Genomic DNA, 15,292 nt, shown 5'->3' with positions numbered 1-15,292 from the left:
CGGTATATTTAAGAGGGAGTTAGATGTGGCCCTTGTGGCTAAAGGGATCAGGGGGTATGGAGAGAAGGCAGGTACGGGATACTGAGTTGGATGATCAGCCATGATCATATTGAATGGCGGTGCAGGCTCGAAGGGCCGAATGGCCTCTACTCCTGCACCTAATTTCTATATTTCTATGTTTCCCTCTCTTCTCCTCTCCCCCCCCTCTCCCTCCCTGCGTGCGTGCGTGCGCCGGTGTCAGGATGAAACGTCGGTGTTACCGGACTACAGCCTGATGAGGCGGCAGGAGCTGCAGCCAGGCACGGCGTACAAGTTCCGGGTGGCGGGCATCAACGCCTGTGGCCGGGGGCCCTTCAGCGAAATCTCCGCCTTCAAGACCTGTCTGCCGGGGTTCCCGGGGGCTCCGTGCGCCATTAAAATAAGCAAGGTGAAGAAAGGGGGGGAGGGGGGAGGGGCAGGGGGGGGCCCAGGTGTCAATCAGCAGCGTCCATCCGCCACTGGCATCACCCATTGGTCAACAGCACTGATGTCCCGCCCCCACTGGCCTCTCCCATTGGTCAACAGCGCCATCCATCCGCCACTGGCAGCACTCATTGGTCAACAGCACTGAGGTCCCGCCCCCACTGGCCTCTCCCATTGGTCAACAGCGCCATCCATCCGCCACTGGCATCACCCATTGGTCAACAGCTCTGCTGTCCCGCCCCCACTGGCCTCTCCCATTGGGCAACAGCGCTGAGGACCCAGCCTCTGCCATTGGCCAAGAGCACAAAGGCCCTGCCCCCACCAGCCTCTCCCATTGGTCAACTGCACCATCCATCCGCCACCAGCCTCTCCCATTGGTCAACAGCACTGAGGTCCCCCCCCCCCACCCCGCCTCTCCCATTGGTCAACAGCACTGAGGTCCCGCCCTACCAGCCTCTCCCATTGGTCAAGATCCCAAAGGCCCCGCCCCCACCAGCCTCTCCCATTGGTCAACAGCGCCTCCATCCAGCCTCTGCCATTGGCATCTCCCATTGGCCCTCTACCCAGCCTCTGAGGAAACACTCCTCCATCCGCCACTGGCCTCTCCCCATTGGCCAACGGCACTGAGGTCCCGCCCCCACTGCCCCTCTCCCATTGGTCAACAGCGCCATCCATCCGCCACTGGCATCACCCATTGGTCAACAGCACTGAGGTCCCTCCCCCACACGGGCATCCTCCCATTGGTCAACAGCCCCCATCCATCCGCCTCTGGCAGCACTCATTGGTCAACAGCACTGAGGTTCCCGCCCCCACTGGCATCTCCCATTGGTCAACAGTCTGAGGTCCTCCCCCCACCTCCTCTCCCATTGGTCAACAGATCCCACCCCCTACCATCCGCCACTGGTCAACTCTCGTCCATCCACCACTGGCCTCTCCCATTGGTCAACAGAGCTGAGGTCCCTGCCTCCAGCCTCTCCCATTGGTCAACAGCACAGAGGTCCTGACCTCACCCATTGGTCAACAGCGCCATCCATCTGCCACCAGCCTCCCATTGGTCAACATTGCTGAGGTCCCGCCCCCACTGGCCTCTCCCATTGGTCACTCGTCTCCTCTCAAGAGAGGAGATGATGTAGTGTTGGCCCCGAGTAACTGTGCTTCTCCCCTCCTCTCCCCCTCTCCTTCCCTCCTTCTCTCCCTCCCCCTCTCTCTATCCCTCTCCCTCCCTCCTTCCCTCCCCCTCCTCCCCTCCCTCCCCCCTCCCCCCCCCCTCTCTCCCCCCCCCCCCCCTCCTCCCCCCCCCTCCCCCCCCCACCCCCCCCCCCCCCCCCCCCCCCGTGCCGAGCAGAGCCCAGACGGCGCGCACCTGACGTGGGAGCCTCCGTCGATGACGTCGGGCAAGATCATCGAGTACTCGGTGTACCTGGCCATCCAGAGCAGTCAGTCGCTGGAGCTGAAGGCGGGCAGCCCGGCCCAGCTGGCCTTCATGCGGGTGTACTGCGGAGCCAGCCCCTCCTGCCTGGTGCACAGCGCCAGCCTGTCCAACGCCCACATCGACTACACCACCAAGCCCGCCATCATCTTCAGGATAGCCGCCAGGAACGAGAAGGGTTACGGCCCAGCCACGCAGGTCAGGTGGCTGCAAGGTGCGTCTGCGAGGCACGGAGATGCTCGTCCAAACAATGTCCCCCCTCTACACTGGTCCCACACAGGCCCCGTCTACACTAGACTCACCTCTACACTGGTCCCTTACACCAACCTGCCCCGTCTACACTAGACTCACCTCTACACTGGTCACACAAACCTGCCCCCGTCTACACTAGACTCACCTCTACACTGGTCCCAAACCTGCCCCGTCTACACTAGACTCACCTCTACACTGGTCCCACACAGGCCCCGTCTACACTAGACTCACCTCTACACTGGTCCCACACACAAACCTGCCCCGTCTACACTAGACTCACCTCTACACTGGTCTTACACAAACCTGCCCCGTCTACACTAGACTCACCTCTACACTGGTCCCACACAGGCCCCGTCTACACTAGACTCACCTCTACACTGGTCCCACACAGGCCCCCTCTACACTAGACTCACCTCTACACTGGTCCCCACACAGGCCCCGTCTACACTAGACTCACCTCTACACTGGTCCCCACACAGGCACCCCCTCTACACTAGACTCACCTCTACACTGGTCCCACACAGGCCCCGTCTACACTAGACTCACCTCTACACTGGTCCCACACACAAACCTCCCCCGTCTACACTAGACTCACCTCTACACTGGTCCCACACAGGCCCCGTCTACACTAGACTCACCTCTACACTGGTCCCAAACAGGCCCCGTCTACACTAGACTCACCTCTACACTGGTCCCACACACAAACCTGCCCCCGTCTACACTAGACTCACCTCTACACTGGTCCCACACAGGCCCCGTCTACACTAGACTCACCTCTACACTGGTCCCACACAGGCCCCGTCTACACTAGACTCACCTCTACACTGGTCCCACACAGGCCCCGTCTACACTAGACTCACCTCTACACTGGTCCCACACAGGCCCCGTCTACACTAGACTCACCTCTACACTGGTCCCTTACACAAACCTGCCCCGTCTACACTAGACTCACCTCTACACTGGCCCCACACAGGCCCCGTCTACACTAGACTCCACCTCTACAACTGGTCCCACACCAGCCCCCCGTCTACACTAGACTCACCTCTACACTGGTCCCACACACAAACCTGCCCCGTCTACACTAGACTCACCTCTACACTGGTCCCACACAGGCCCCGTCTACACTAGACTCACCTCTACACTGGTCCCACACACAAAACCTGCCCCGTCTACACTAGACTCACCTCTACACTGGTCCCACACAGGCCCCGTCTACACTAGACTCACCTCTACACTGGTCCCACACAGGCCCCGTCTACACTAGACTCACCTCTACACTGGTCCCACACCAAACCTGCCCCCGTCTACACTAGACTCACCTCTACACTGGTCCCACACAGGCCCCGTCTACACTAGACTCACCTCTACACTCGTCCCACACAACTGGCCCTTACACAAACCGGCCCCGTCTACACTAGACTCACCTCTACACTGGTCCCACACAGGCCCCGTCTACACTAGACTCACCTCTACACTGGTCCCACACAGGCCCCGTCTACACTAGACTCACCTCTACACTGGTCCCCCTTACACAAACCTGCCCCGTCTACACTAGACTCACCTCTACACTGGTCCCACACAGGCCCCGTCTACACTAGACTCACCTCTACACTGGTCCCACACACCTGCCCCGTCTACACTAGACTCACCTCTACACTGGTCCCACACAGGCCCCGTCTACACTAGACTCACCTCTACACTGGTCCCACACAGGCCCCGTCTACACTAGCCTCACCTCTACACTGGTCCCTTACACAAACCTGCCCCCCTCTACACTAGACTCACCTCTGCACTGGTCCCACAGGCCCCGTCTACACTAGACTCACCTCTACACTGGTCCCCACACAAACCTGCCCCGTCTACACTAGACTCACCTCTACACTGGTCCCACCAGGCTGTTACCTACAACCTGCCCCGTCTACACTAGACTCACCTCTACACTGGTCCCACACAAACTGCCCCGTCTACACTAGACTCACCTCTACACTGGTCCCACACACAAACCTGCCCCAGTCTACACTAGACTCACCTCTACACTGGTCCGACACTTGCCCCGTCTACACTAGACTCACCTCTACACTGGTCCCCCACACAAAACCTGCCCCCGTCTACACTAGACTCACCTCTACACTGGTCCCACACAGGCCCCGTCTACACTAGACTCACCTCTACACTGGTCCCACACAGGCCCCGTCTACACTAGACTCACCTCTACACTGGTCCCACACAGGCCCCCTCTACACTAGACTCACCTCTACACTGGTCCCACACAGGCCCCGTCTACACTAGACTCACCTCTACACTGGGTCCCACACAGGCCCCGTCTACACTAGACTCACCTCTACACTGGTCCCACACAGGCCCCGTCTACACTAGACTCACCTCTACACTGGTCCCACACAGGCCCCGTCTACACTAGACTCACCTCTACACTGGTCCCACACAGGCCCCGTCTACACTAGACTCACCTCTAGACTGGTCCCACACAGGCCCCGTCTACACTAGACTCACCTCACACACACACATGCCCCGGCTACACTAGACTCACCTCTACACTGGTCCCACACAGGCCCCGTCTACACTAGGGACTCACCTCTACACTGGTCCCCACACACACAAACCTGAGACCCCCCGTCTACACCTCTACACTGGTCCCACACAGGCCCCGTCTACACTAGACTCACCTCTACACTGGTCCCACACAGGCCCCGTCTACCCTAGTCCCACCTCTACACTGGTCCCACACAGGCCCCGTCTACACTAGACTCACCTCTACACTGGTCCCACACAGGCCCCGTCTACACTAGACTCACCTCTACACTGGTCCCACACAGGCCCCGTCTACACTAGACTCACCTCTACACTGGTCCCACACAGGCCCCGTCTACACTAGACTCACCTCTACACTGGTCCCACACAGGCCCCGTCTACACTAGACTCACCCCTACACTGGTCCCACACAGCCCCCCTCTACACTAGACTCACCTCCTATACACTGGTCCCACACAGGCCCCGTCTACACTAGACTCACCTCTACACTGGTCCCACACAGGCCCCGTCTACACTAGACTCACCTCTACCCTGCTCCCACACAGGCCCCGTCTACACTAGACTCACCTCTACACTGGTCCCACACAGGCCCCGTCTACACTAGACTCACCTCACATAGAAATTAGGTACCCAGGATCAGGGCCCCGTCTACACTAGACTCACCCATTCAATATTCTACATGGATCCTAGACTCACCTCTACACTGGTCCCAAACCTGCCCCGTCTACACTAGACTCACCTTACACATGGTCCCATCACAGGCCCCGTCTACACTAGACTCACCAATACACTCCCACCTCAACTGCCCCGGTTACACAGAGAGTCACCCACACTGGTCCCACACAGGCCCGTCTACACTCACTCTCACTCACCTCTACACTAGACTCACCTCTGACACTGGTCCCACACAGGCCCGTCTACACTAATCTCTCCACTGGTCCCACCACACACTTCCTCAGACTCTCTACACTGGTCCACACACAGGCCCCGTCTACACTAGACTCACCTCTACACTGGTCCCACACAGGCCCCGTCTACACTAGACTCACCTCTACACTGGTCCCACACATGCCCCCTCTACACTAGACTCACCTCTACACTGGTCCCACACAGGCCCTTACACAAACCTGCCCGGTCTACACTAGACTCACCTCTACACTGGCCACACGCCCCCCGTCTACACTAGACTCACCTCTACACTGGTCCCCACACAGGCCCCGTCTACACTAGACTCACCTCTACACTGGTCCCACACAGGCCCCGTCTACACTAGACTCACCTCTACACTGGTCCCACACAGGCCCCGTCTACACTAGACTCACCTCTACACTGGTCCCACACAGGCCCCGTCTACACTAGACTCACCTCTACACTGGTCCCACACAGGCCCCGTCTACACTAGACTCACCTCTACACTGGTCCCACACACAAACCTGGCCCCGTCTACACTAGACTCACCTCTACACTGGTCCCACACAGGCCCCGTCTACACTAGACTCACCTCTACACTGGTCCCACACAAACCTGGCCCCGTCTACACTAGACTCACCTCTACACTGGTCCCACACAGGCCCCGTCTACACTAGACTCACCTCTACACTGGTCCCACACAGGCCCCGTCTACACTAGACTCACACAGGCCCTTACACAAACCTGCCCCGTCTACACTAGACTCACCTCTACACTGGTCCCACACAGGCCCCGTCTACACTAGACTCACCTCTACACTGGTCCCACACACAAACCTGCCCCGTCTACACTAGACTCACCTCTACACTGGCCCCACACAGGCCCCGTCTACACCAGACTCACCTCTACACTGGTCCCACACAGACCCCGTCTATACTAGACTCACATCTACCCTGGTCCCACACACAAACCTGCCCCGTCTACACTAGACTCACCTCTACACTGGTCCCACACAGGCCCCGTCTACACTAGACTCACCTCTACACTGGTCCCACACACACAACCTGCCCCCGTCTACACTAGACTCACCTCTACACTGGTCCCCACACAGGCCCCGTCTACACTAGACTCACCTCTACACTGGTCCCACACACAAACAGGCCCCGTCTACACTAGACTCACCTCTACACTGGTCCCACACAGGCACCGTCTACACTAGACTCACCTCTACACTGGTCCCAAACAGGCCCCGTCTACACTAGACTCACCTCTACACTGGTCCCACACAGGCCCCGTCTACACTAGACTCACCTCTACACTGGTCCCACACAGGCCCCGTCTACACTAGACTCACCTCTACACTGGTCCCACACAGGCCCCGTCTACACTAGACTCACCAGGCCCCTCTACACTGGTCCCCACACAGGTCCCACACAGGCCCCGTCTACACTAGACTCACCTCTACACTGGTCCCACACAGGCCCCGTCTACACTAGACTCACCTCTACACTGGTCCCACACAGGCCCCGTCTACACTAGACTCACCTCTACACTGGTCCCACACAGGCCCCGTCTACACTAGACTCACCTCTACACTGGTCCCACACACCCACCGCCCACACTAGACTCACCTCTACACTGGTCCCCACACAGACCCCGTCTACACTAGACTCACCTCTACACTGGTCCCACACCACACACCCTGTCTACACTAGGTTCACTCTCAGTCCCCTCTGGCAAGTTGCCTGGTCTACACTAGGTAACCCTACACTCACCCTAGTCTAGGACTCCCCCTCTACACTAGGTCCCACAAGGTCCAACCCCCTGTCTACACTAGACTCACCTCTACACTGGTCCCACACAGCCCCCCGTCTACACTAGACTCACCTCTACACTGGTCCCACACAGGCCCCGTCTACACTAGACTCACCTCTACACTGGTCCCTTACACAAACCTGCCCCGTCTACACTAGACATGACCTCTACACTGGTCCCACACACAAACCTGCCCCCGTCTATACTAGACTCACCTCTACACTGGTCCCAAACAGGCCCTTACATAAACCTGCCCCGTCTACACTAGACTCACCTCTACACTGGTCACTCTGCACGGATATTGGCTCGTCCGAACCATGTGCCCCCAGAAACTGGCCCTTACAGCAACCTGCCCCATCTACACTAGTCCCACTGGCCCAGAAACTGGCCCAACCTGCTCCATCTACACTGTTCCCACTGGCCCAGAAACTGGCCCTAACACCAACCTGCCCCATCTACACTAGTCCCACCACACACAAACAGGCCCTAACACCAACCCGCTCCATCTACCCCGTTCCCCCATCTACACTAGTCCCACTGGCCCAGAAACAGGCCCTAACACCAACCTGCCCCATCTACACTAGTCCCACTGGCCCAGAAACTGGCCCAACAGGCCCTTACACCAACCTGCCCCATCTACACTGGTCCCACAGGCTGGAAACTGGCCCAACCTGCTCCCATCTACACTAGTCCCACTGGCCCAGAAACAGGCCCTAACACCAACCTGCCCCATCTACACTAGTCCCACTGGCCCAGAAACTGGCCCAACCTGCCCCATCTACACTAGTCCCACCACACACAAACAGACCATAACACCAACCTGTCCCGTCTACAAGTCCCCACTGGCCCAGAAACAGGCCCTAACACCAACCTGCCCCATCTACACTAGTCCCACTGGCCCAGAAACTGGCCCAACCTGCCCCATCTACACTAGTCCCACCACACACAAACAGGACCATAACACCAACCTGCCCCATCTACACTAGTCCCACTGGCCCAGAAACTGGCCCAACCTGCCCCATCTACACTAGTCCCACCACACACAAACAGACCATAACACCAACCTGCCCCATCTACACTAGTCCCACTGGCCCAGAAACTGGCCCAACCTGCCCCATCTACACTAGTCCCACCACACAGAAACAGGCCCTAACACCAACCTGCCCCATCTACACTAGTCCCACCACACACAAACAGACCATAACACCAACCTGTCCCGTCTACACTGGTCCCACAGGCTGGAAACTGGCCATTCCGCCAACCTCCCCCATCTATACTAGCCCCGACATCTACGGTCCCACCTGCCCACGTTTGGTCCATGTCACCCCCCAACGTTAGATAGAGTCACAAACAGGCCCAACTTGCCCTATCGACACTAGCCCCACCATCTATGGTCCCACCTGCCCACGTTTGGCCCGTATCCCTTCCAACCAGATGGACTTGCACGTCCCCTGTCTTTCCTTGCCCTGCCTCACCTCGCCTCGCCCCCCTCCCCTGGTCCTCTCACCTCCTCTTCCTCACAGCCCGTTCACCCTCTCCCCTCCCTTGTCTTTCAGAGACCAACAAAGATGGCTCGGCAGTGAAACCCGCAGTGAAGAGGCCAATCACTTCTCCAGAGTTGTAAGTATCTCCTCCTCTCTCCCCCTCCCCTCCCCCTCCCCTCCCTCCCCCTTTACATAGAAAAAAAATAGGTGCAGGAGTAGGCCATTCGGCCCTTCGAGCCTGCACCATTCGCCATTCAATATGATCATGGCTGATCATCCAACTCAGTATCCCGTACCTGCCTTCTCTCCATACCCCCTGATCCCCTTAGCCACAAGGGCCACATCTAACTCCCTCTTAAATATAGCCAATGAATTGGCCTCAACTACCTTCTGTGGCAGAGAGTTCCAGAGATTCACCACTCTCTGTGTGAAAAAAGTTCTCCTCATCTCGGTTTTAAAGGATTTCCCCCTTATCCTTAAGCTGTGACCCCTTGTCCTGACTTCCCTAACATCGGGAACAATCTTCCTGCATCTAGCCTGTCCAACCCCTTAAGAATTTAGTTTCTATAAGATCTCAATCTTCTAAATTCTAGAGAGAAAATCTTTGGACATTTATAATGGTGGAAGGCTTCTGTTATTGTATGGCAAACGAAATGGACACTCAGCGTGGTGTCAGAAGCGGGATTCGAACCCACGCCTGCAATTGGATGACTTTCCTCCAGTACGTCATCGATTGTTATAGAAACATAGAAAATAGGTGCAGGAGTAGAGGCCATTCGGCCCTTCGAGCCTGCACCATTCGCCATTCAATATGATCATGGCTGATCATCCAACTCAGTATCCTGTACCTGCCTTCTCTCCATACCCCCTGAACCCTTTAGACACAAGGGCCACATCTAACTCCCTCTTAAATATAGCCAATGAACTGTGGCCTTCACTACCTTCTGTGGCAGAGAATTCCACAGATTCACCAGAAAAATGTTTTCCTCATCTCGGTCCTAAAAGATTTCCCTCTTATCCTTAAACTGTGTGACCCCTAGTTCTGGACTTCCCCAACATCGGGAACAATCTTCCTGCATCTAGCCTGTCCAACCCCTTAAGAATTTTGTAAGTTTCCTCCCTTAATCCTCTAAATTCTAGCGAGTACAAGCCGAGTCTATCCAGTCTTTCTTCACATATGAAAGTCCTGACATCCCAGGAATCAGTCCGGTGAACCTTCTCTATACTCCCTCTATGGCAAGAATGTCCTTCCTCAGATTAGGAGACCAAAACTGTACGCAATACTCCAGGTGTGGTCTCACCAAGACCCTGTACAACTGCAGTAGAACCTCCCTGCTCCTAGACTCAAATCCTCTATGGCAAGAATGTCTTTCCTCAGATTAGGAGACCAAAACTGTACGCAATACTCCAGGTGTGGTCTCACCAAAACCCTGTACAACTGCAGTAGAACCTCCCTGCTCCTAGACTCAAATCCTCTATGGCAAGAATGTCTTTCCTCAGATTAGGAGACCAAAACTGTACGCAATACTCCAGGTGTGGTCTCACCAAGACCCTGTACAACTGCAGTAGAACCTCCCTGCTCCTAGACTCAAATCCTCTATGGCAAGAATGTCTTTCGTCAGATTAGGAGACCAAAACTGTACGCAATACTCCAGGTGTGGTCTCACCAAGACCCTGTACAACTGCAGTAGAACCTCCCTGCTCCTATACTCAAATCCGTTTGCTATGAATGCTAACATACCGTATCTATGTATTGTTGTTGATTCTTCAAGAGGGGGGGGGATGAATCCCTACACATTGTTTCAATAGACAATAGGTGCAGGAGTAGAGGCCATTCGGCCCTTCGAGCCAGCACCGCCATTCAATATGCTCATGGCCCCAACACATTGTTTCCTGTCTGCCAACCGCAAGTGAACTAGTGTGCCCCACTGCCTGCTGCGCCCGCGTGTGGTGCAGTTTGGGGCCGAAGGGCCTCTCCCTCAAACTAAATTTAGCAATGTTTCAAAATTTTGAGATTTTAAAAATCAAGTCTGCAATTTATCCCATCAGATAAAGCATAACAATAAGTTTAATTTGACACCAAATTCACTTTCATATCTCAAGTATTAAAAAAGTTATGGCCATTTTCGTACTCGGAAATTAGCATCTTGTTCCCTATTGATTTTCAATGGACATTACAAAAAAGCTGTGATCTTGGATAGTCAAAAGCCCATTTCTTAAGGAAAGATTAACATTTTTAAATAGCCTAAGTGTCCAAAGATTATTCACAAATAATTCACAATATAACATGATTTTTATATCTAATTTACATTAATTTATAGGCCAAATGGAAGGAATTTAGTGTTCAATTGCTGTAAATAAATGCCCATTTAAATCGGCTTTCTAGTGGGTTCATGTGAACGCGCTGGTTTAGAACGTTGACATCGCGCTGGATTAGTGCCCTCAAATGCCCAGAAAAATACTGCGGGATATAAAAAGCCCAAAATGAACTACTCGCTATAGATAACTTGATATATAGGGTTATATATATGCCCCATTTAATGTAAAAATAAGGTACATACCTTTAATTGTTTGCTTTATAAAACCCTGGGGCTGCGAGAGGTTGCGGAATGAGACAGTAATTTTAAACTATTATAACTATATTATCGAGGCCTATAAAACTAATAATACCTTTTGCGACCGGGTCTTGCAGCGATTTTTCGTTAATGATTTACTAGGCTGAACATCTGCGATTAGTACAGCCTAGTAAAAATCGCGTTTTAAACCCGCCCCCTCCAAACAGCGCCAAAATCGCTGTGGGCAGATTCTCAATGGCGATTCAGGTAGGTTTTGTAACATACCTACTAAATTGCCTTCCTTTTTTTTCCTTCCAGGAAACCCACAAACGTCCCAAAGAAAACAAAAGTGGACGGCCAGTGATTTTTTTTTTTTGTAAGGTCTCTTGACATTGAACAGCCCCTCCCTCTCTACCCCCCTCCCCTCCAGCCTTCTTCCCACTTGTGCAACCGAGGACAACTTCTCATCCCGTTTTTTCCCGGCCCCCCCCCTCCCCTCGGACCGGGAGGGGGGGGGGGGCCCATCCACAGCATCCGAGAGGGGGAGGGACGGCTGGAATTGAAACGCAGGAAGTGACTGCCTTCGACGGCGCGCCATGGCTCGATTGATCGATCGATCGATCGTCCGGGGAGGAGGGGGCCTCTCGAGACCGTCGCCACGCTTTTTTTTTTAAGGAAACGAGACAGGAAACAGACTGTACTCCGCATCCCCTTCCTTCCCGAAGACCGTCGGCTGGAGCAGGGAATGGCACCAGACCATCCGGAAGGGGGGGGGGGAGAAGAATGCGGTCGGACTAAAGACCAAGGGATGGTTGGCCGGATTGTTTGTTGGGGGGAAGATACGGGGCGTCCTGGACTGGACTGGAGAGCAGAGGTCTCATCATCGAGCTGCAAGAGGCCGCTGAGAGCAGAGGGTTCCCGCTGGCATATGTGTGCGGCATTTCAGTCCGCCTTGTTTTGTCCTCTGCTGCTCCCTGTCCTCTCTCTCTCTCTCTCTTTCCAACCCCCTCTCCCTCTCTCTCCTCTCACTCTCTCCCTTTCCCCCCCTCTCTCTCTCTCCCTCTCTTGCATGTGGCGGCGTGCACAGCCGACAGTTGGAGGACAACTTGTGCTATTTGATCTTATTTGATTGTGCACGTTGCAATCTCCCATCCCTCTCTTTCTCCCTCTCTCTCCCCCCTCTCTCTCTCTTCCCTTCCTCTCCCCTCCCTCTCTCCCTCTCCTCCTCCTCTCTCTCTCTTCCCTCTCTCTCTCTCTCTCCCTCCCTCCCCTCCCTCTCTCTCTCTCTCCCTCCCTCTCCCTCTCTCTCCCTCTCTCTCTCTTCCTTCTCTCTCTCCCTCCCCTCCTTCTCCCTCTCTTTCCCCTGTGTGTGTCTCTCTCTCTCTCTCCCTCCCCCTCTCTCTCTCTCTCCCCTCTCCCTTCTCCTCTCTCTCTCTCTCTCTCTCTCTCTCTCTCTCTCCTCTCTCTCCCTCCCCCCCTCTCTCTCTCTTCTCTCTCTCTCTCTTCCTTCTCTCTCTCCCTCTCCCTCTCTGCTCTCCCTCTCCCTCTCTCCCCCCCTCTCTCTCTCTCCCTCTCCCTCACTGTCTCTCTCCCTCTCTCTCTCCCTCCCTCTCTCCCTCCCTCTCTCTCCCTCTCTCCCAAATGCCCCAACCAAGATGGAGGACAAGACGGGGTGGGGGATGATTTTTGGGGTCTGTTGTACTGTATCAATTTGGCGAAGTATTTTGTTCTCCCCAGAAGTCTCCCCCCTCCCTCCCCCCCCCCCCCCCCCCTTCCCCTCCTCCTCCCCCCTCCTGTCTTGGATGATGGTTTAAGGATCCACGGCTGCTCTGTCGGGCAGGTTATTGTACCGACCCCCTCGATAATGTTGGTAACATGTAGTTATATGGTCGGCATTTATTTTCTTTTTAAATATCGAAACAATATTTGAAATAGAATCCGGCGAGCACGGCTGATTCTTGCGATGACTTCCCTCCCGCACCGTCTCTCAGTCTGAATAAGGGTCTCGACCCGAAACGTCGCCCATTCCTTCTCTCCAGAGATGCTGCCTGCCTGACCCGCTGAGTTACTCCAGCACTTTGTGTCCTTTTGTGCATCAAACAGCATCTGCAGTTCCTTGTGGCGGTACTTAAAAATTTAGTTGAGAAACCGACATGCAGGAAAAAAAGCTGCCTTGCTCAAAAAAACAGTCTACGAGGGGAAAACTGTTTCCAGCATTTTGTACCTGTCCACGTTCTCCACAGAGATGCTGCCTGACCCGCTGAGTTACTCCAGCACATAGCTGATCATCCACAATCAGTACCCCGTTCCTGCATTCTCCCTATATCCCCTGACACCGCTATCTTTAAGAGCCCTATCTAGCTCTCTTGAAAACATCCAGAGAAATCTGAGGAAGACAATTCCACAGATTCACAAATCTCAGGATGAAATTCTTTTTCCTCATCTCCGTTCTAAATGGCCGACCCCTTATTCTTAAAGTGTGTGTGGCCCCTGGTTCTGGACTCCCCCAACATCGGGAACATGTTTCCTGCCTCTAACGTGTCCAATCCCTTAATATTGACAAGGCGGTGGCTGAAATGCAATATTTTTAATGAACATTAAATGATTCCCTCTCATCCTTCTAAACTCCAGAGTGTACAAGCCCAGCCGCTCCACTCTCTCAGCATATGACAGTCCCGCCATCCCGGGAATTAACCTGGTGAACCTACGCTGCACTCCCTCAATAGCGAGGATGTCCTTCCTCAAATTTGAGAGACCAAAACTGCACACAATACTCCAGGTGTGGTCTCACTAGGGCCCTGTACAACTGCAGAAGGACCTCTTTGCTCCTGTACCCGACTCCTTGTTATGAAGGCCAACAGGCCAAAACTGTACACAATACAGTAGATGCTGCCTCTACTGAGCTTCTCCAGCATTTTTGTCTACCTTCGATTTTTCCAGCATCATCAGTTCTTAAACACAATACTACAGGTGTGGTCACACCAGGGCCATGTACAACTGCAGAAGGACCTCTTTGCTCCTAAACTCGACGACTCTTGTTATGAAGGCCAACTGGCAGAAACTGCACGCAATACTCCAGGTGTGGTCTCGCCAGGGCCCTGTACAACTGCAGAAGGACCTCTTTGCTCCGATAAAGGCCAACAGGCCATTCGCTTTATTCACTGCCTGCTGGACCTGCATGTCTCGGTGAAATAGAGCATGCAGCGGCCTCTCACTTCTTTGAGGTAAGTCACTCTGGCTTTAAGTTCATCCAGTTTGTTTTCCGTAGAGAGGACTCTACAAGGGAGAGGAATCTTCAATCCCTGATGCTTTAATCTCATCAGTCGACCGGCGAAGCATCACTGAATTCCTCACTAGGTGGCAGCAATTTTTTTTAAAAATTCAAAAATAGACTTTGAAAAATTATTTTATACAATACATGTATTTTATACAATAAGCATGCAGGTGCAGCAGGCAGTGAAGAAAGCGAATGGCCTGTTGCTCTTTATAACGAGGAGTTGAGTACAGGAGCAAAGAAGTCCTGCAGTTGTACAGGGCCCTAGTGAGACCACACCTGGAGTATTGTGTGCAGTTCTGGCCTGTTAGCCTTCATAACAAGAGGAGTTGAGTATAGGAGCAAAGAGGTCCTTCTGCAGTTGTACAGGGCCCTGGTGAGACCACACCTGGAGTATTGTGTGTAGTTTTGGTTCCCCTAATTTGAGGAAGGACATTCTTGCTATTGAGGGAGCCCAGCGTAGGTTCACCAGGTTAATTCCCGGGATGGCGGGACTGTCATATGCTGAGAGAATGTGGAGCGGCTGTGGGCTTGTACACTCTGTGGAGTTTAGAAGGATGAG

The 15,292-nt window shown here is 54.3% G+C and overlaps 1 protein-coding gene across 1 annotated transcript; it reads left to right on the top strand.

Annotated features, from left to right (window-relative positions):
* Positions 1-247: 247 nt before the first annotated feature.
* LOC129694437 (host cell factor 1-like) lies at positions 248-12,508 on the top strand. Its single transcript, XM_055631156.1, has 4 exons — positions 248-427; positions 1,808-2,105; positions 8,974-9,037; positions 11,775-12,508. Exons 1-4 carry the CDS (start codon positions 275-277, stop codon positions 11,818-11,820), a joined length of 561 nt encoding a protein of 186 aa, XP_055487131.1. The 5' UTR covers positions 248-274; the 3' UTR covers positions 11,821-12,508.
* The last annotated feature ends 2,784 nt before the right edge of the window (positions 12,509-15,292 follow it).

Source organism: Leucoraja erinacea, unplaced genomic scaffold, assembly GCF_028641065.1.
Source record: "Leucoraja erinacea ecotype New England unplaced genomic scaffold, Leri_hhj_1 Leri_667S, whole genome shotgun sequence".
NCBI classification, from domain to species: Eukaryota; Metazoa; Chordata; class Chondrichthyes; order Rajiformes; family Rajidae; genus Leucoraja; species Leucoraja erinaceus.
This window is presented reverse-complemented; position numbering and strand designations above follow the sequence as displayed.

Bases quoted from the DNA above. Each gene is read 5' to 3' on its own strand.
- LOC129694437 (XM_055631156.1), top strand. From the start codon at position 275: ATGAGGCGGCAGGAGCTGCAGCCAGGCACGGCGTACAAGTTCCGGGTG. The intron at 428-1,807 runs GTGAAGAAAGGG...CGTGCCGAGCAG, and splicing joins GCGCCATTAAAATAAGCAAG to AGCCCAGACGGCGCGCACCT. The intron at 9,038-11,774 runs GTAAGTATCTCC...TTTTCCTTCCAG, and splicing joins CCAATCACTTCTCCAGAGTT to GAAACCCACAAACGTCCCAA.